Below are 22,643 nucleotides of genomic sequence, written 5' to 3'. Positions count from 1 at the left end.
AAACCTTCTACTATCTACTGAGTCATTTATATAAATGAGCAGCTAAGTAGCTCCAACACAATGATGCATTTTAATTTTATTAATTTACTCTCAATATTTTCATTTTTCAACAAAATGAATGGAAATGAAACATGAAACATTTAAATAATCTTGATTAGAAAGCTTTCAGATCATAGAATAGAATATCAGGATTGGAAGGGACCTCAGGAGGTCATCTGCTCAAAGCAGGACCAATCCCCAATTTTTGCCCCAGATCCCTAAATGGCCCCCTCAAGTTTCATTTCAAATACAAAAATTCATTTTTTTTCAATTTGAATACAAAAATAATAGTTTGGTTTTTCCCATTTCTTTCCCTTTCCCCACTGACTGTGGGTATGTCTATGCTGCCATCGTAGCACAGGCTAGGCATACCCATACTAGCTAGCATAGGGAACTATTAGGGTTGCCAATTTTGGTTGGACATATTACTGGAGATTTAATCACGTGATGTAATCTTTAATTAAAGATTAATCTTTAATCCCTGGAGACTCCAGGCCAATCCTGGAGGGTTGGCAACCCTAGTAACCATAGTAGTGTAGACAACAATTACACAGCAGCCTAGGTACAAGCCCACTGAGGACCCAGCGTATGCACTTGCATTGCTAGCCCATGCGGAAGTCCGGATGCCATACCCCGCTGGCACCCTCGCTAACTAGAAGTCAAGCGATTGCGGCCTGGCCAAGAGCAGCCTTGTGGGTCGCCAGTAATGGCTGAAGCAGTGTGAGATGGGGGAGGAGCGACTTTCCTCCTGGGCAGGCCCCCCCCCCAGTTGTGACCTCATCAGCAGCCCAGCCTCCCCTCTTTCCAGACACGATGGCCACGCCCCTCCGTCAGCCACACCCACTCTAGCCCCCCCCCCTCCGTCACCATTGGCAACTTTGGGGGGGTCAGAGGTCAAGCCGGAAGACGGGGGAAGGTAGAGTCGGAGGAGTCACGTGACGGAGCCAATATGGCGGCGCCGTGTCCCTGGCGCTATTGCCGCTGCTGAGGGAATCGCGCCTCTTGCAGATCATGGGGCCCCAACGCGGCCGGAGCCTCTGAGCCCCGTTTTCTAACCCCCGCGGGGGCCTTCGGCCATGCAGCCCCCGGCCCGGGAACAGGACAACCGCACCAAGAGCATGTTCGTCTCCCGGGCCCTGGAGAAGATCCTAGCAGAGAAAGAGGCGAAGCGGACCCCGCACGGCCAGCTGCGGAGAGCCTGCCAGGTGGCGCTGGGTGAGTCCGCGCCTGGGCCCCGTTCCCCGGGAAGCCCCTTCCCCCGCGCCGCGGGGGTTAGCTGTGGGGAGCCTGACGGGTGGCGGAGGGTGAGTCCGGATCGCACCAGGTCCCCTGTGTTCCCTGCGGGGGGACCCATTCTCCCTCCTCGGCAGCTGCGGGGACCCTGACAGGTGGCGGGGGGGTGAGTCTGGATGAGGATCACACTTCGCCTTCCTTTGGGGGATGGCCATCCCCTTTGCGTGCCCCCGCCCCGGCAGGGGAGAGCCAGCCAGGTGTGGCTGGGCGAGCCCTGCCGGGGCCGGGAGTTCCCCACTTCCCCCAGCTGCGTACAGCCAGCGTGCAGCCTGTCTCTGCCAATGGGCAGTGGCTTTGTCAGTGACTGCGACTGTCATTAGTTACCATTCTGCAGGTTAATCTGCCACGTTGGATACTCTTCGGTTTGTGAGCAAACAGCCTGACTCTGGATCTTCCTGACTCACAGCAACTCTCTTATTCTCTGGACAAATTTGCTTGGGGGAAGGGAAAAAAGAGGCCCTTTTTTAAACTCGGGAGAAAAGAACAAGGTCCAACTGATTTACTTCTGATGTTAATGTAAAATGTAAATGCTGTCTGTGGAGTCTTCTTAAACTAGTTCAGGGGCCATACAGCTGGAAACCAGGAGGGACTGTCAAAAAACTATCAACTTTAAGAACAGTTCTGTCAATCAAGCTGATAATTCTTTGGCATCTTTTTTTCTTTTTCAAATCATATGTTGGCTGAAAACTATTAACTTTTCAGGCATGTAGGTTGTCTGCAATATTTTATTGAATTCCAAAAGTTTTTGAATTGACAGTGTTAGCGCAGAAGTGTCTTGCAATTATAATTGATTCTTTTATATCTGCCAATTTAATGGATTTTGGAAAAGTTACAGTGTATAAAATAATGGAAATTAGGTTTTGGGCAGGAGAGGGAATGGCATTAGGTTAACCAGTCCAGTTTTTATATTCAAAGTGACTTTTTTGTTTTATGTTCTTTAAAGGGATAACATCAACTTTATTTTTTTTAATCAGTTGATTTTCAGGTTCAGTGTTTACACTGGAGTACTTGTAAAGCCACAAAAACTGTAAAACCAAGCGTTGCTATTTTTGTTTTAGTATAAGCTTTCGTGAGCTACAGCTCACTTCATCGGATGCATCCGATAAAGTGAGCTGTAGCTCACGAAAGCTTATGGTCAAATAAATTGGTTAGTCTCTAAGGTGCCACAAGTACTCCTTTTCTTTTTGCGAATACAGACTAACATGGCTGCTACTCTGAAACTGATTTTTGTTTTGTTTAAGTGTATTTCCTCTAGAGCTGTGTGAAATACATAATAAGTGGAAAGAATCATTGAGTATGCAGGGAAAACAATGAAACTGACTAGACATGAAGTGCTGCCAGGTGCACTCTGTAAATAACACTCCCCCCCCCAAAAAAAACAAAAACAAAACACACTCCACCTGAGCTCTGCCTTATAGAAATATTCTGGAGTTAATTGTAGTAACAGTAGATTGGGAGGTGGGATCAGGAATCAGAAATAAGTGTGATTTGATTTTTTTTAAGTTGGCTACTTCTGTTATGTGTTGGTAGTATTATACTTATTGCCTTAGCAATCCCAGACTCAGAAACCCCGATGAGGATTTGGGGCTCCATTGTGCTGGGTGCTATACAAATGCACATGAAAAAATAATCTATGCTCCAAAGAGTTCACAATCTAAAACTCCAATTTCGGAATTGGATTTGTATATAGGTGCAGGAGTCTACACTGATCCAGCTGTAGGCCTGTTGTCTAAAATAGTAAGATGCAACAGCTGTGATCAATAGCATGTTTCTAGTTCTTAAAAATGTGTTTAATAAACAAGAGATATTAATAATATGGGTAATACAGTACTAGCTACCAGTAGATGTATTGATCTTGGTTTGACTATTTATGACACTTGAAGTAAAACAAAAAAACTGAAATCCTGTGATGCTAATTATGGGGGGGAACCCAATTTCATTGTACTTGTCTTGCATGGGATTATTTCTACTAGTGAATAATTGATAAAATGATTGTCTAGTTTCCTTTTGTTAAACTGCAGAATATCAAAAAGCACTTAAAGGAGTGGTCAAAGACAATAAGGCTATTAATAAAATTCCCCGTGACTCAGGCTATGATAAGAGTGATATAAATGAATTTGGAACTAATTTCTTGTGTCATTGCACATAGACTGTCTTTGGGGGACACTGGTGCTGATGGTTGGCATGAAGCTGATTTTACACATTTTTGGATTTATGTTTCCAAACCTGTGTCAGGGAGAAAGTTGGGCCTGGGCAGATGAGAATCTATTGCCCAACTATCTCTGCTCATGTAGAGCCTTGATTGCTACATTGAAGGTATCTCTAAAAGTTCTGTTTGGTGAGTGTTGCCAAATAACTTTTTCAGCAGCAACATGATTACATTCTCTTCTATTTATGCATCCAGGTATTAATACTTCACTTACTAAATCTTACTTCATATCAGATGAACTCTTTTCTATTCTGAGTGAAGAAAAATAAGTTACATTGGAGTTCAGTGGTGTAATTCACAATTAATGAATCTTCAGCTCTTTAAATAACAAAATTATCAAGTATGTGTAGTATGAAATACACTGGGGAGTCTGGAAGTAACACAACCCTTTCAGTTTGGGGAATTGAGGGGAGACTGCCTAATCCAAGAGGACTACTATGGGAGAATAAGGCTGCAGAATTGTTAAGAGACTTCCGTTAATTAGACCTGTTTTCTCTTGCCACTCAATTCTTAAACGTTCGTATAATTGTGTTGCAGAACATCAAAGAAACAATCTAGCACTTTTTAAAAATTATTTGCCAGCAGAGCTACTCTAGTGAAAGAAGAGCACAGTGAAATAAGATGAATTTTGTTTTGTGTGTAACTAACATCATGCAGTTGTCAGCTGTCTCTTTTGAAATTTCTTATTTGAAATTCCTCTTGTTAAAATACTAATTTATTAACAGATCTTTATTGTTTAATAAGACTTGAATTAATAGCATGCCAGAGCATAAAATAGCGAGTGAGACTACAACACACACCTATATCAGTGAACCACACTACCTGCACCAGTGCAGAACATGGTGCACTTATGATGGGTTCTCATTCTAAATAACTGGAGGGGGTGAGGTTGGCTACTCCATTGTTCTAAATGATTATTTAGTTCTATTGATTACTAACTATCTTGATATTTAACACATCAATAAAACTTTCAATCTCGTATGTAATAAACTTGAACCTTATAGCACTAAATTTGGGAGCTTAATTTTTCTCTCTAACTTTAAAATCCCACTCCTATAACTCTTGTCTTATTTGAGGGGCACATTCAAATCTTTTAAATTGTACAGCTGTTCTTTAAATTTATGTGTGGCATTTTGAGCCTTGACAAGATAATGCAAGTGTCTTTAAATTGATTTAGAAAATAAATTTGTTGATATTCTGCAGGTCCATTAAAAGCATTATCAGAATAATTCAGTCTTCCCAAATTGAATGTATACAGGTAACTGAGAAGTTCCACAGGTATACTATAAAAATATGAAAGGATCTGTGAAAAGCTGGACTTACTTCTATTAAGCTTGAGGACATCTTTTGACAGAGGGGAATAATGTTCATCTATGAAATTTGAAATCTACCAAATGTGTATGTAGCTTTAGTCAGTTGATGAGAAAATGTCCCTTGACATGTGAATTGCCCCTGAATGTTGTGGTATTTCTTGTCCAAAAGAGGTGGAGGTACTCTTGCTCTGTAATTGCAAGTCTTTGGTAACTGATGATTTTGTGGCAAGATTCCCACTCTACCTGATTACAGATAGATCAGCAACCTGCAGTTTTCTCAGAACTTCTCAATATCTAGCATAAAGCTCATCATAGAAATGAGAAACATACAACTTAAATGTCTTCACAGTATGTTAAACAGGAGTCGAGAGGAATGAAAGGAAAGGACTTCCAATCATGCTCCTAACTATGTCAGAATCATCTGTGCGGTGAGAACTGTCCTGCTGGTTATCTGTAGCAACTTGTTCCTGTAGACTTTTCTTAGTTGAGTTGTATGGTATTGGGTGTAGAATAAATGGAGTCTGAATGATTCCGTCATTCGGAGTCTTGCTTCACCGGTGCATGTAATAGTAGCTTGTACCCTTAATGCTTGTAAACCCAGAAGAAATTGAATGGGAGAAATGGAGTCTTTAAACAGAGGTTCTGTTCTCTGGAGGATAGTGAACTCAAGAAAATTGGTGAAAAATAGACAAGTATACAGAATCTCTGGATAAATAGCTGAATAATAAGCATTTATAGAGTACTATAGGCATATGTAAAAAGAAAAGGAGTACTTGTGGCACCTTAGAGACTAACAAATTTATTTGAGCATAAGCTTTCGTGAGCTATAGCTCACTTCATCGGATGCATTCAGTGGAAAATACAGTGGGGAGATTTATATACATAGAGAACATGAAACAATGGGTGTTACCATACACACTGTAATGAGAGTGATCACTTAAGATGAGCTGTTACTAGCAGGAGAGCGGGGGCGGGGTGCGGAAGAAACCTTTTGTAGTGATAATCAAGGTGGGCCATTTCCAGAAGTTGACAAGAACGTCTGAGGAACAGTGGGGGGGGGGGGGGAAATAACCATGGGGAAATAGTTTTACTTTGTGTAATGACCCATCCACTCCCAATCTCTATTCAAGCCTAAGTTAATTGTATCCAGTTTGCAAATTAATTCCAATTCAGCAGTGTCTCGTTGGAGTCTGTTTTTGAAGGTTTTTTTTTGTTGAAGAATTGCAACTTTTAGGTCTGTAATCGAGTGACCAAAGAGATTGAAGTGTTCTCCGACTGGTTTTTGAATGTTATAATTCTTGACGTCTGATTTGTGTCCATTTATTCTTTTATGTAGAGACTGTTCAGTTTGACCAATGCACATGGCAGAGGGGCATTACTGGCACATGATGGCATATATCACATTGGTAGATGTGCAGGTGAACGAGCCTCTGATAGTGTGGCTGATGTGATTAGGCCCTACGATGGTGTCCCCTGAATAGATATGTGGACACAGTTGGCAACGGGCTTTGTTGCAAGGATAGGTTCTTGGGTTAGTGGTTTTGTTGTGTGGTGTGTGGTTGCTGGTGAGTATTTGCTTCAGGTTGGGGGACTGTCTGTAAGCAAGGACTGGCCTGTCTCCTGTCGTCCTTCAGGATAGGTTGTAGATCCCTGATGATGCGTTGGAGAGGTTTTAGTTGGGGGCTGAAGGTGATGGCTAGTGGTGTTCTGTTATTTTCTTTGTTGGGCCTGTAGGTGACTTCTGGGTACTCTTCTGGCTCTGTCAATGTGTTTCTTCACTTCAGCAGATGGGTGTTGTAGTTGTAAGAATGCTTGATAGAGATCTTGTAGGTGTTTGTCTCTGTCTGAGGGGTTGGAGCAAATGCAGTTGTATCGTAGAGCTTGGCTGTAGACAATGGATCGTGTGGTGTGGTCTGGATGAAAGCTGGAGGCATGTAGGTAGGCATAGCAGTCAGTAGGTTTCCGGTATAGGGTGATGTTTATGTGACCATTGCTTATTAGCACAATAGTGTCCAGGAAGAGGATCTCTTATGTGGACTGGTCCAGGCTGAGGTTGATGGTGGGATGGAAATTGTTGAAATCATGGTGGAATTCCTCACTTTACAAATGTATTAGAAAACAGTCCCCGCTTAGAAGAGCTTACAATGGGATATAGACAAGCTGAAACATAGGACAGTAATTAAAAGAGAGGCACAAAACTAGCCATGCATATGGTTGCATTAAAGTGACATGTGACAATATTTTTAAATGACAAAATATGCAGCCAGCCTCGTAGCGGGTGAATGCATAGGAAATCTCACATGTATCTACACTTCCTTTTTAGTTGTGTGTGAACACGTTAACTAAATTGACTCTAAAATCAAAGTTAGATAGGGCATGCACATTTGTTGCTTGTCCTGTTTAACCTTAAGCTGCAGTGGCCTTGAACAAACATCTCTGTGGTGTATGATAGTAAATTCTATATGGCTAGTTAACGTAATAATTAACGTGGTAAAATAAAACCCCTCAGTTTTACACTGTCTTCACTAGACTTCCCATATGAATGGATGGATGGGGGTGTGTGTTTGTGTATAACAGCTGTTATTAACCCCAACATAGTCAATATGGGTCAATTAAAAACCAAAAAACAAGACTTTCCTCCCATCTCACCCTTTTTCTAGTTAAGACAAATTCTAAGTCTTCACCAGTACCAGCTGAGAATAGACAGGGTGTGCCTCCAAGCGGAGGGTCTTGCATCACCACCAGCAACTTTGTCTAGAAAGGCTGTGGAAAACATTTCCAATAACTAACATATTCCAATAACTATTAAACATAGTTTTGAATTTCATTGCCACAGAACTATCCAAGACACAATCTTAATTACATGTTAGCAACATTCTCTGTATTTAGATTAATAAAACAAAAATCATCAGGCAGGGGTCAGATTTAGCCGGCATATGGCATCAGTATCTCTCTAGTACGGCTTGATTAAACTATGCAGAATTGAAGCTTTAATAGTTTTGAAATAAAGTTTGTAGTCCTAATAGTTGCGAAGAAAATCCCTTGAGGCAGACTGCCTGAGTCTGCAAATAAAAACAGCTCAGAGAAATGTGAAAATACACTATTCATTTAAAATGGAGTAAACTCTGAAGCCTAACATAACTGAAATGTTGTCTTTAAGTGTCACTGCTGATTACATCATAGAAAGATTCAGTTGTTTTGGGATTGTGGGCAGAGCTTAAATTCCACATTCCCTGCCTAGTCTGACTTTTGGACCTCAGTGTTTTTGAACAATCAAATATGTCTAGCAAAATGCCAATATGTTAAGCAAATTATTCCCATCCTCAAAGTGCGGTGTATGTGAGCAACATTCCACTGTAGTGGTATAGGTTCTGTCCACCATGCAGAAAGGGCAAACAGATGGTTTATAAACATGTTACCTGTATTAACTATGCAGTAACAACTCTATTAAAAAATATTTCCCATTTATTTCAGCTTCCAGCACAACTTGTAGAGTCCTCTTAAGGTAGCTTTGCCTTTTTAGTCACTATACTCACCATTCCCATCGTTGTGGCATCTAGACAGCAAAAGCAACAATCTTGTCTTTTATGGATAAATTTGACTACTCCCTGTTGCTTCTTGAGTTAGCCTTTGTTACTTGACATTATTTGCCAAAATACAAAGGAAGCCACCTGGTTCAGCTTTTCTCTTCTGAATTTTAATGCATGAAGGTGGATTACAGATAATTTTTTTCTGACATTTCAAGATTTTTAAAGCATGGGGATGGGATTTTGTTAAAAAATAGCCGCCTCTTCAATGGATTTGCACCCTCTATGTGTTTGGATTCATATAGTCTTGCTTTTGTGACCAAAAATAATTTTATTTCTGTTAACAGTGCAGAATCAGCAGAGCTTAGGGAGAGTGGGGAGGATTCTATTTTAGCTTGTTTGTCTGTAGCAGAAATTCTGGACTTAAATTTAGCTAATTGCTAGTGATAACACATGTCCCATAAAGCAAACAGTTTGGGTCTTGCGTTCCAGCCTGAATTTGCAGGGCTAGTAGTTAAAAATCCGTTTTCTTTGTAAACTGCTCAGTTATGTCAAAAGAGCTGCTCCCTGCATTCTTTTATCCCTGATTAAGTAATTCTCAGGAAGTTTGGTTGTAATCTTACTGTTTCAACTGATTTAAAGGGCTGAAATAATAGAAGCATTCTGGACTGCCTCTCTTCTGCTCCACTCCCCCCAAGAGTATACTGTGGCATAGTCCATCTTTTGAGAGAAGTAGGTTTGTCTTGGGCTGTTGCCAGTAGCACCTTGTGAGTTTGCCAGCAAAAGAAATTAATGCTATACACTGTGTTCTCACCTTGACATTAGGCAAATCTCCTGATGTGCAGCGTGTTCCAGAATGGTTTTTAAACTCATAAGCTTGTCTTACAAATCTACTATAGCCTATATTCCATGGAATTCTACAGAAGGGGATGCTGTCATGCCACAGAGGGTCCAACATTTAACTCTTCTTGCCCAATAGTGCTTTACAGATAACTAATGAAGCCACCCGGCATGCTTGTGGTGTGCCAGTCCTATCACTATTTTACAGATGGTGTACTGTGGTAGAGCTATTAAATGTATGGCCCAAGTTTCCACAGTGAGTCAGTCTCGGAGCCGGAACTGGCATATAGCTAATCTTTCTCTTGATCTTAGAATGTCTCTGGATACTTCCTGAATGGGTCCTGCCATGCTTTAAATCTTCAGCTGCGTAATATTGTAGACCGTCTCTTCAGCTCAGTTTACTTTCTTGTGTTTAAAGCTTTTGCTTACTCTGCTGCATTATCCTTGAAACAGAATGCCTTATGCAATGACTGGTGATAATCTCAAATCATCCGCTCAGAAGTTCTGGAAAAATATATAGACTTGTATATTCAGTTAGTATTGGTGTACAGGATTTTAATACAAAACTATGTGGATATTAACCTTTCATCAGAATTGTGATGGGGAAACAGGCTAGTGTATATTCATAACAAGGAGTGTATTTTGAGCCTTGAAGACTGAGAAGCACGGTAGCTTCCCTTGCTATCTGATGAAATACAGGAAGTAGCTAAGGCCAGTACTATTCAGTTGGAAACATAATTTTTCATCCGTCTGCAAACTTCAGTGTGGTATCTGCCTTAGCATTAGAAGGGAAAATGGATAGCTCTGATCTATTTAAACAAAATTGATTACATGCAAGATAAACCAGTTTAGTGGGGGACTGAAACTCAGAAACAAATCATTTGTTTCTATGTGGGAGATTGAGGGCTTATTTACATGGGGAAGTTATTTCCAGAATAAGGTAGGGTGTGATTTTAAACTACTATAGCTAAGGCTATGTTTTAGTCACGGGTATTTTAAGTGAGTCATGGACAGGTCACAGGTAGTAAACAAAAATTCATGGGCCGTTAATTTATCCATGACTTTTATTATATACCCCTAACTAAAACTTGGGCTGGAGGTGCTTGGGACACTGCAGGTACTGCAGGGGGTGGCCCAGGACCCCCGCCGGTGCTGGGGTGGGGCTCTGCCTAGGAGCTGCAGGGTGGGGCTCTGCCTAGGAGCCTCTCCCCTCCCAGGTAAGCGTCCCGCTGCTCTCAACCCCGTGCCCCAGCCCTGAGCCCCCTCCCACATCCAAGGTGCTGCTGCTGAAGAAGTCACAGAAAGTCACGGAATCAGTGACCTCTGTGACAGACCCGTAGCCTTAACTATAACTATTGTAAAGTAACTCCCCATTCCTCACTTATTTCACAATAAGAATGCCTTTGTAGATTTACACTAAACTGGAAAGAGGAAGTCTTCTTCCGGGAATAAGAGTTACATGGGGAATTACTCTGGAATGGCTGTGCTGGCTAAATTCCCCGCATAACCAAGGCCTTGCATTACCTGCTGTTTGAGCCAAGAAATGGCTAGCCTAAGCGGTAGGAGATAAGCCTCGTTGTGTAACAGTGATAGTGAGCAGTTTACATACAACCATGACTGTTTCAGAGAATGATTAACTCTGTGTAATTCTAACAAAATTAAAAAATTAGTTTTTAAACAACTGAAAGGAAGACTTAGGTACAGAGTTCTTTTATGACAAAATGGGCTTTAATAACCTCTACCAAACTCACTAACCACATAGATCTCTCTCTCCCTGCCCCACCACTTTGGGCCACTGCCATAGTTCCATCTGGAGGACTATATAATCCAGCCCAATCTCGATCCCATCTCTCTCATACATGCTTAATTTTACTAATGTGAGTGATCTTGTTGAAGCCAATAGGACTATTCATGTGAGTAAAGTTAGTTTAATCAACACAGAGTATTGTTTAAATTTATCTAGCTTTTGATAGCACTATAAGGAGAAGCTACCACCTGTTTATAAACCATTTGTTTTTCTTTCTGAAAATTAAGAACTGATCAGCAAGCAATCATTTCTTATAGTTGAAAACTTTGCAAAAATACTGCTTACAACTATGCCAGGTCTACACTGAAATCTGTCTGACAGAACCACTCAGCAGTCATCTCATAATAAAACTCTGAATTTCTATAGTTCCTGCCATCCAGGGAGCTCAACGTATTTTATACATTAAGCTACACTGCCCACCTGTATCTCCACAAACCACATGGAAACTGGATAGTTAGCCATGACGTGCTATGGGTCTCATTATATGCTTTTCAAGATCTTGAACTTCATTAACTCAAAGGATGTTACTCAAGCTTGCTGCTACCTCTGATGGTATTCTGTGCAGAATAGGTAGGATACTATCCAAAGAGTTCAGTCTGTTCTTGTGCCATTGCTCATTGCCGGAGTCTGTTTTCCCTTCTTTTAACCACTGAACACATTGATCTGTGGTAGTGTGATATGGAAGGATAAGTGTGGTATTAGGAGTCGAGGGTCCCAAGTTCCAGTCCTGGCTCTGTCACTAACTGATCTTATGCAGGTCACTTCCTATCTCTTCCATCTCCCCATGTGTAAAATGGGGATAATAGCACTAACTCACCTACTTTACAGGCACACTGTGAGGATTCATTCTTGTAACGTCCTGTGTATAAATGCTAAATATATGTGAGGGATATATAGTTGTCTGAAACACTGAAAGATACTGTACCAGTCAAAAGCATCTCTTGTTTAGCTGTGGCGTGTTTTACAATGAGCTTCTGCAGCAAGTTCCCCATCTTGGTCTAGTACAAATGTTAGCAAAAACCAGGTAGAAGCTTCTTCCTACCCACCCACCCTGGTCTCAGTGACTGCTTTTTGTTTACCCGAGCACTTCTGGGAAGTGTGAGAAATGTCTAAAGTTTCGGTGGACAAGGCCCAGTTGTGGGTCAAATACTAGGGAGGCTAAGGAAGCATGAGGGGTTGATTTGAAGGGAGTTGGAATGAGAAGGAGCTGTTGAATATGTAATATTGTTCAGTACTGAGACACAGACACAAGCTACAGAAACACAGTGGGAGGAGGAAAGATCCAAGATTTAGAAAATGTCAATGTCTTTTTCTATAAAATGTGTCTAATACCACCTGGAGAGTTGGGAGGCCTAACTAGGTTGTTAAAGCATTTTGAGATCTTTGGATGGAGAGCACTGTAGAAGTTCAAAATGTACTTCTGGAATAGTAATGATGTATCAATTGTAACCCACCATTGGTGCCACAGTGTCACCAATACACGGTGATATGGTAACAAGTCTTCATAAGTACACGGATCCATGGAAATATGTATTCTGGGCTACTTGACAAAGGTTGGGGCGATAGCACCCAAGGTTCATAATATTAACATGACACTGGAGGGATTCTGTTGGAGAAATATATCTGACACCACAGAGGTGTATCCGTATTTAAGCATGGTGTTTTACAGACAACTACAGGCTCCAAGTGGAGGAGGTATGACCTAGCGTTTGAGTCCTGGAATGCTCATAGGAGCTCTTTGCTTTCCTCCATTCACTTACTATTTCTTGCATAATAGCACTCCTGAGAATGAGAAAAGTTATTAGGCTACTCAGGTGACACCAAAGTCATCTGAATTTATGCACATCGAGTCCAAGGCTAATGACACTCCTCCAAAGGTGGTTTTGAAGAGCAAGTACAGAGTGAATTGCCCATTGTCCAGGATTATCGCTTGAAACAAGTTTAGATACCGACAGTATCCCGTCTGGAAGTTATAGGAGTATAAGGCTGCCATCCACAGCTAGTGAAAATTAGGTTTCAGAGTAACAGCCGTGTTAGTCTGTACTTGCAAAAAGAAAAGGAGTACTTGTGGCACCTTAGAGACTAACCAATTTATTTGGGCATAAGCTTTTGTGAGCTACAGTTGCATCCGATGAAGTGAGCTGTAGCTCACGAAAGCTTATGCTCAAATAAATTGGTTAGTCTCTAAGGTGCCACAAGTACTCCTTTTCTTTTTGTGAAAATTAGGTCACTGTTAAAGTACTGGGATCTTAGATTATTAGGTGCTCTGATTTCACTGCGAGTGTGGCATAAACGCTAAGGTAACATTTGCAACATGTACTTCTGATTGGCAATGAGGCTTGCTGTATTTACACTCCTGAAAATTTACTGTATTTAGAAAGTTCTGCTGTTAATGTACACCCAAGCAGATTTATTTATGTTTGGAAGCTTTGTTTAATGTACAGCAGAAAGAATAGCAGACACTAATGATGTATAACTTCTAGTTTGAGACTAGTTTACTTCATGACAATTGCATGTAAATTCAGAAGGTGTCATTTCTGTTGAGTGTTGTGGTATCTTCATTGTTCTGCCTTTTCTTTTTTTCCTAGATGAAATAAAAACAGATCTAGAAAAGCAAAGGTAAGTTCTTAATACAATTAATAGCAACCTCTCTTGCTGCTATTTGTCAAAGATTGCACAGTAGTGAGTGTGCAAGTATCTGAGCAGCAATTTTTGCAAAGTACAAACAAGCTAGCTTATTGGAGAGAGTTTGAATAGCTTTGGTACTGTCTGTGTAAGGAAACGTGTTTGTGGAGAGTACTAATTATGTAATGCATGTGGTTGTGGGTAATCAAGCCGTAACTGCCAGCACATTTCATTACAAATAATTGCCACATTTCTGAAGGATGCCAATTTTTCACTTCCTTTCGTTAACTAGGTTTGTCTCTTAATAGTCATGACTTAACCATATTTGTTAATAGAAAATCCTAGTCTCTTCTTTTTGTAGTTCTTTTGTGTTCAATAATTCATGGTTTTTAGTTGTTTTGATCACAAATGCTGGTCTGCGATAACATTTAATTAGCTACAGGTCAGCCAAGTCACTGGATTTCTTTCCGACATTAGCAACTCTGTGAATCAGTGTTATTACATCACCCCTCTCTCTCTCTCACACTCACACACACATATACATATATGGTATAGCCGGATTAATAGTATCTTAGTGGGAAAATCTTTACATTCTATGCATCCCCCAGTATGCTAGGATGGTGTTTTGGAGTTGGATGGGGATAAGCTGACAAATGGTGATGTTCTAAAACTTGATAAAGCGGAATCTAATAAAATATTTCACCAATACCTAAATTGACAGTAAAAGCTAGAGATGGCTTTTGTGGAAGAAAGTGTGTGTGTGTGCATGCACGCGCTTAAGATCTAAGTGCAAAATTAAAAGTACTTCCCAAAAGAGTCTTACATTTCTTGGGGTATAGGGAGGGGGAATTCAGGATCAACAGAAGATGTTTGAGTCTCTGAGACTGATCTTTCCCTAGTCGTATCACATTTAATTGTATTTCCTTTAGAAATGAAGTTTCAGTATGAACATCAAAATATAATCTGAGGGCTGTAATTTTTCTCTTTGAATTAAGAGCAGATTTATGGCCATATAAAACTTCAGTAGTCATTTGAATCTGAGACTCACAAACTAAGTGGAAAATTGGAGAGATTAATTGTCAAGGCCTATTTACCTGTTGATGCTAAGAGAAGCTACACTTAATGAAACACTCTGACAGGAGTAAAGAGCAAGATGAAAAGCACTACTAATTCCTAAATGGATAAATGGCAGTTAAAATTTATTTTCGCATTTGAGTCCTAGTCTCCAGCTAGTATATGTCATAGTTTCACAGATTTACATTCTTGGTGTCTGTAAATCAGTTTCCAAAATCGTCACTGGCTTCTCCTCTCGCTCTGCTACCTACCAAGAATAAAAATGTCCATCTCAATCTCAATATTTGTTTTCAGATTGCAAATTTGGAAATACAAGGAATTCATAAAGGTCTCTTAAAAAAAATTTGCAAACACGTGGCCTCCTGGCCAGGGACTGAACACTTCTCCATTTATTAGCGTTTTCACTTCTCATAATGTTGCTTGTTACTTAAAATATTTTAAGTAAAGTCACCACTTCCCCAGAAATCTTCACATGGTCTCTGTAGGACTTTCTCCATTATCACCAAGATTGTAGAATCATATGACTGGAAGGGACCTCAAAAGGTCTTCTAGTCCAGTCCCCTGCACTCAAGGCAGGACTAAGTATTATCTCTAGACCATCCCTGACAGGTGTTTGTCTAACGTGCTCTTAAAAATCTCCAATGATGGACATTCTACAACTCCCCAGGCAATTTATTCCAGTGCTTAATCACCCTGATAGTTAGGAAGTTTTTCCTAATATCCAAAATAAACTGCCATTGTTGCAATTTAAATCCATTGCTTCTTGTCCTATCCTCAGAGGTTAAGGAGAACAATTTCTCTCCCTCCTCCTTGTAATAACCTTTTATGTACTTGAAAACTGTCATGTCCCGTTCTCTCCCCCCTCCCCCCCACCCGGTCTTCTCTTCTCCACACTAAACAAACCAATTATTTCACTCTTCCCTCATAAGTCACATTTACTAGACCTTTAGTCATTTTTGTTGCTCTTCTCTGGACTTTCTCCAATTTGTCCACATCTTTCCTGAAATGTGGTGCCCAGAACTGGACACAATACTCCAGCTGAGGCCTAATCAACGTGGAGTAGAGCGGAAGAATTACTTCTTATGTCTTGCTTACAACATTCCTGCTAATAGAGGCCAGAATGATGTTTGGTTTTTTTGCAATATGGTTACACTGTTGACTCATATGTAGCTTGTGCTCCACTATGACCCCCAGATCCCTTTCCACAGTACTCTTCCCTAGGCAGTCATTTCCCATTTTGTATGTGTGCAACTGATTTGTTCCTAAGTGCATTAGTCCTTGTTGAAGTTCATCCTATTTACTTCAGACCATTTCTCCAATTTGTCCAGATAACTTTGAATTTTATTCCTATCCTCCGAAGCACTTGGAACCCCCTCCCATGTATTGGTATTGTCCGCAAACTTTATAAATATACTCTCTCATCTAAATAATTGATGAAGATATTGAACAGAATCAGACCCAGGAGTGATTCCTGCAGCACCCCACTCAATATGCCCTTCCGGCTTGACACTGAACCACTGAAAGCTACTCTCTGGGAACGGTTTTGGAACCAGTTGTGCACCCACCTTATATAGTAACGCCTTGCTTAACATTGTAGTTATGTCCCTGAAAAATGCTACTTTAAGCAAAACTATGTTAACCAAATCCAATTTCCTCATAAGAATTAATGTAAATTGGGGGGCTTAGGTTCCAGGGAAATTTTTGCTCCAAACAAAAGACTCTGTGTGTGTGTGTGTGTGTGATATATACGTGCGCACACATACAGTATAAGTTTTAAATAATTAATTTAATACTGTACACAGCAATGATGATTGTGAAGCTTGGTTGACGTGGTGGAGGAAGAGGGTGGGATATTCCCCAGGGAATGCCTTACTGCTAAATGTTGAACTAGCACTTGGCTGAGTCCTCATGTGTTAACACGTTGTTAATGTAGCCTCACACTCTACAAGGCAGCACAAATGGAGGGACAGAGACACACCGTGTGTGTGTTTGAGAGAGAGAGAGACGAGCATTACCCCTTTAAGTATGCTGATCCCACTCTAAGTACACTGCCTTTTTAAGTAAATCAGCAAGTTGAGACAGCAGCTGCTGCCAGCAAGCTCCCTCCGTCCTGAGCCCTGTCCTGTCCCACAGTGCTCTGTGGAGATGGGCGTCAGGACCGGGGCGAGGGGAACACCCTGACATCAGCACCCCTCTTCTCTTTCCTTCCCTTCTCTTCCCCCCCCCCCCCCCTGCCCTGCCCCGCACAGCAAGCAGGAGGCTCTGTGGAGCAGTTCCAAGGCAGAGGGCAAGAGCAGCACATGGCAGTGGGGGAGAGACAGCTGAACTGCCTGGCAGTTGATAGCCTGCTGGGTGGCGGCCGCACAGGGAACTTAGGGGAGCTGATGGGGGGGGTCTGCCGGTCCACCCTGGTTCCAAGCCCCCACCAGGTCGCTCCAACGGGCTGCTCTTTCTGCAAGCAGTGGACAAAACAGGCAGCTGCCAAACAACGTTATAAGGGAGCACTGCACAACTTTAAATGAGCATGTTCCCTGATTGATCTGCAATGTGACAACATTAAGTGAGGAGTTACTGTAGCAGCTCCTAGGTCAGGGGTCTCAAACCTAGACCTAGGTCAGGGGTCTCAAACTCAAATGAACACTAGGGCCACATGAGGACTAGTATATTGGCCCGAGGGCTGCACCACTGACTTACCCCTGGCCCTGGCCATGGCCCCACTCCACCCCTTCTGTGAGATCCTGCCCCCAGGCAGTGCAGGAGGGGTGCAGGGTGCAGCAGGCGGCTTAGGGCAGGGGATTGGGGTGCAGGAGGGGTGTGGGGTGCGGCAGAGGGCTTAGGTCAGGGGGTCAGGGTGCAGCAGGGGGCTCAGGGCAGGGGGTTCGGGGGGGCGGATCCGGCCCACCGGGGACAGAGCAGGCTCACTGCCCCGCCCCTCCTCTGCGCCGCTCTGGGAAATGGCTGGGCCTGTTGGGGCGGGGGGGGGCATAGGGGTCTGTGTGTTACCTTGGCCACTCCTCCAGGTACCGCCTCCGAAGCTCCCATTGGCCACGGTTCGGCTAGGGCAACATACAGACCCGAGTGCCGCCCCTCCCCCAGATTTCCGGCCGCTTCCCGGAATGGCTCTGGGGCAGGGCAGGCAGGGAGGGAGCTTGCCCTGCCCCCGGTGTGCGCTGGGCCGGAGCCGCTCTAGGTAAATGCTGGGGGGGGCCACAGGGAGCTGGCGGGCCACAGAAAATAACCCCGCGGGCCACATGCAGCCTGTGGGCCGTGTGTTTGAGACCCTGATCTAGGTTGTATTTCCCTAGTTTTGTTAATGAGAAGGTCATGTGAGAGAGGATCAGAAGCCTTACCAAAGTCAAGATATACCACATCTACCGCTTCTTCTCTCTCCCCTCCTTCACCCCCCCCACCCCCGCCAGCTTGTTACTCTGTCAAAGAAGGCTATTAGGTTGGTTTGACATAATTTGTTCTTGACAAATCCAAGCTGACGGTTACTTATCACCTTAATATCTTCTAGGTGTCTGCAAGTTGATTGCTTAATTATTTGCTCCACTATCTTTCTGGGTACTGAAGTTAAGCTGACTGGTCTGTAATTGTCCTTATTCCCCTCTTTATAGACTGGCACTATATTTGCCCTGTGGAATCTCACGGGTCTTCCATGACTTTTCACAGATAATTGCTAATGGCTCAGATAGCTCCTCAGTCAGCTCCTTTATTTTAGGATGTATTTTATCAGGCCCCGGTGATTTGAAAACAGTAATTTTTAACTTTCCTATTTTAGACTCTGAGCCTACCTCCTTTTCACTGGCATTCATTAAGTTAGATTTCCATTTGCTACAAAACTTTTTGGTGAAAACTGAAACTAAAAAGTCATTTAGCACTTCTGCCGTTTCCACATTTTCTTTTATTGTTTTCCCTACTCAATGAGATCAATTGTTGAGTTACACCTCTACCCCGATATAACGCAGTCTCACCCATAATACAGTAAGATTTTTTGGTTCCCGGGTACCGTGTTATATCGGGGTAGGGAGAGGAACTGTTCCCTGCCCCAGCTCGCCTCAGCCTCCTCCCCTGGCACTGGAAGCCTGGAAGGAAGTGTGGGGCGGGGGGGAGAAGCAGAGCAGCGGTGGTGTGCTCAGGGGAGGAGGCAGAGCGGAGGTGAGCTGGGGCCGGGAGCGGTTCCTCTGCGCCCCTGCCCGGCCCCAGCTCACCTCTGCTCCATCTCCTCCCACGAGCACGCCGCAGCTCCGCTTCTCCCCCCTCCCAGGCTTGCCAAGAAGCGGAGCTGCGGCACGCTCATGGGAGGAGACGGAGCGGAAGTGAGCTGGGGTGGGGGGGGCCGCAGAAGTAAGTGGGGGGTGCTGAGGAACCGCTTGTGGAAACACGAATTCGGATATAACGAGGTAAAGCAGCCCCGCTCCCCAGAACACTGCTTTACCGCGTTCTGTCCGAATTCACGTTCTATCTGACCACGTTCTATGGGGGTAGAGGTGGAGTGGGCCTGGTTTTTCTCTTGTACTAGTGTAAATGGAGAGTAATTCAACTGAAACCACAATGGCTTTAAACAATATCGGTGAAAGGAGAATCTGACTGTATGCTATTTGTGAGGAGGGAAGTATCAAAATGAATAGCTGTAATATAAGAAAATCTGAAGTTGGATTTTAAAGTAGATTGAGTCTTCAGGGTTTAAAAATGTATTCAGTTTTGTGGGGAGAAAATGGCATCCCTTTTACATGCTGCTGTGCGCCACTTATACTTGCTTTAATTTTGAAGCCGGTGAAAATGTAGTCGTAATTTTCAGAACACAAGCAATGCATTTTTTTCCTCTTAAACTAGGCAAGGCACTGTCTCTCCACCAAAAGCAAACTTCATCGAAGCCGATAAGTATTTCCTTCCATTTGAGCTGGCCTGCCAATCCAAGTCCCCACGCATCGTCAGTACCTCACTAGACTGCTTGCAGGTAAGTATCCTGTTTAAACTGGAATAGGGTGAGGTATTATGCGCAAGATTACCGGTCTAAAATCTTGTCCTTTTTATCAGTAATCGTGACAGTGAAGGAGTGAATTTAGCCAGAATACGTACAATTGCTCTGACCAAAACCATTCTGTATTTACTCCTACTGGAATTCTGTGCCTCTGACGCAATGGAGAATTTTGTGCAGAATTGATGTTTCCTGCAAAATTTGGTTTCACCAGGCTCCCCCCTCACCCTCCACTCCAGCACTCCCGCTAACTGTCCGCCCTGGGCAGCTAAGGTGCCAGGAGTGTGATTATATTGTGGTTTGTCAAAACAACACATCATTTTGCAGAATTTTAAAATACTGTGTGCAGAATTTTTAATGTTTTTGGCACAGAATTTCCCCAGGAGTAATTTACTTATGTAAATCACACAATAGGGCTTTACAAAACTTGGCTGAAAAATCTTGCTGTGATCTGAAAGCTTGTCCCCAGAAGATCCTTTTCAGCTGCCTTTCTTGAAGCAGTTTTTGAACTGAATAAGAATACATCAGCTTTAGCTTTTCAGGCACTTCAACATTTTGCATAACGTGGCAAAGCATTCTCTATACAGATTTGTAGGTGGAAACTAACATTCCTAATGGGGCCATTATAGTAAACCCTTAAACTGGCTTGTAGCACCAACCTGAAATCAGTCGGAGTTTTGGGTGCAGGATCACGGCCTCTGATTATTGTCCTTTTTTTTTTTTTTAATCGGCTGTTTCTAAAAATTTAAAATGGGCTTTTTCAGGAATTTCACTGTTTAAGCAGACTTGGTCTTTCTGGGGTGTTAAAAATACCTCCAAAAACCAAAACTTGTTTGTTATAGCAGAAAATTTTGCTAATGCACATTTGTATTCTATTGACTATAATATGGACTGGCATGGAGTCCTTTTATGATGGCATTTTGTATCTACCTGCTCATTGCTGGTATAAAGCTTGCAAAGGAGACATTAGGCTGTTTAACTTGGAAAAATGTTTGGTTTCTTTAAAGCTTTAGTTGTCTGACATATGGACAATCCAAGCATACATATGACTCAGTCTGGTCTGGCTCATTTTTGTACTGTCAGCAAAGGTGAGCACTGTCTTGTAGGAGGCTGTAATCGGTTAGGAGAACCGTATACAAAAATCTTTCCCTGCGCTGTATTGCCCGTGTCTTGTAACTGACAGTGTGTAACGCTCTAATCTCTGTTCTCCACTTAGAAACTCATTGCATATGGACATATCACTGGCAACGCTCCGGATAGCGGAGCTCCTGGAAAGCGCCTGATTGACCGGATAGTTGAGACCGTTTGCAATTGCTTTCAGGGTCCTCAAACAGATGAGGGAGTGCAGTTACAAATAATTAAGGTATTTCAGTTCACTATTTTTTAAGATTCATTTTAGGAATTTGTTTGCTTAATGGAAAACTTTTTCCATCTTGCATGTTGCACTGCAGCAATAGAATTCCTAAATCTGAAAGCCAGGGCCAAATGCTTCACCTGCTTACACTTTATGCAGTCTCATTGATTTCAATGGGGTTTTCAAAGGGTGTAAACTGGTGAGGAATGGGGACTATAAATCTATTTCTTTTGATAAAAATGAAAACAAATTGATCGGCAATTGCTTGAAACTATAAAATTAGAGGCATATATCAGTGGCTCAGTAGATATTAGTCCACCATACACTGTGCTCAGAAGATCTGACATGCTATAGTAGCATCACTAGTCTGGTTTTGGTCCAGGAATATTAGGGTATTGCAGGTGAGAGCAGAAGTTTGGTTGGTGGAGATCTAATAATTTGATGCCCAACTTCAAAGCTTCCCTTGGTCAGAGAAAGGAACCGGTGACTGATTGTGAAGGTGGAGAGAGTCCTTACTTTCATCACAATAGGTCGTCTTCGAGGCAAACATTGATGTACTTTTAAAATAACTGCATGGAATAGATCGTTCCATATCTCCAATCTCTTTACAAATTTCAGCTATAAAATTATAGGGTTAGAAGAGACTGTAAGGGTCATCTAGTCTAACCCCCTGCCAAAATGCAGGATTTGTTGTGTAAACTTCCTCCAATCTAATTTTGATTTCAAAGAAATAGTCTTATAAAGGTAGGTTGGAGTAGACGTGTGTATTCCATAACAAAGCCACAGCCTACTTATTTACCTGTGTAAATCTTCTAAAATATGGTTGTTCCTACTTATTTAGATTTCAATCTTCCTGTGTGTGTGTAATATATATTTTTATATATATATTTTTTTTAGGCTCTTCTTACTGCTGTGACATCTCCATATATAGAAATTCATGAAGGAACCATCCTTCAGACTGTTAGAACCTGTTACAACATCTATCTAGCCAGTAAAAATCTCATTAATCAGACTACTGCCAAGGCTACCCTCACTCAGATGCTGAATGTTATTTTCACCCGGATGGAGAATCAAGCTGTATGTCATTATTGCTTTTACCAATCTATCATCTTTAATATTTAGCCTTGAAAAATGAACTTACTACTCTACTTTTTTGTGTGCTGTTGTGATACAATATCTCTTGTTCTATAGTAAAGAAAATCAGGGACAAATTCTGATTTGAAATGTGTTCCTGGTAAAAGAATTTGACCCTGTAACTTATGCTTAACAGAGCTGCGTAAAGAAATGGACACACAGTCTAGAATAAAGCTCCCTCCCACTGACAACTACAAAAGGACTTTTTATTCTGGGTTTGCCCTTAGAGAAATTGTATGTTTTTAAATGTCAAGGAAACGCAGCTCTATTAATCTTTGCTAATCAAATACTGTACATGTAGGCATACTGTACAAATATTTGATTTGATCTTCAAAATAAAGCAATTCATTACACAAGCAAAGCATAGAAGAGACTGTAGACAAAGCAGATATAACTTTTATTAAACATGATTAGTGAATCAACTCAGTAACGTCAAGATTTGAAAGT

General features: G+C 42.0%; 1 protein-coding gene across 1 annotated transcript in view; it reads left to right on the top strand.

Annotated features, from left to right (window-relative positions):
* Positions 1-945: 945 nt before the first annotated feature.
* Positions 946-22,643, top strand: part of ARFGEF2 (ARF guanine nucleotide exchange factor 2) — a 59,541-nt gene continuing 37,843 nt past the window's right edge. The window contains exons 1-5 of the mRNA XM_075118777.1: positions 946-1,254; positions 13,617-13,647; positions 19,564-19,687; positions 20,925-21,071; positions 21,960-22,139. Of these exons, the coding sequence (XP_074974878.1) occupies positions 1,116-1,254; positions 13,617-13,647; positions 19,564-19,687; positions 20,925-21,071; positions 21,960-22,139 (621 nt within the window). The 5' untranslated portion in view covers positions 946-1,115. The remainder of the gene's footprint in view (positions 1,255-13,616; positions 13,648-19,563; positions 19,688-20,924; positions 21,072-21,959; positions 22,140-22,643) is intronic.

This window comes from Caretta caretta, chromosome 13, assembly GCF_965140235.1.
Source record: "Caretta caretta isolate rCarCar2 chromosome 13, rCarCar1.hap1, whole genome shotgun sequence".
Taxonomy (NCBI): domain Eukaryota; kingdom Metazoa; phylum Chordata; order Testudines; family Cheloniidae; genus Caretta; species Caretta caretta.
Note: the sequence above shows the minus strand (reverse complement) of the source record. Positions and strands in the feature narration are given on the sequence as shown.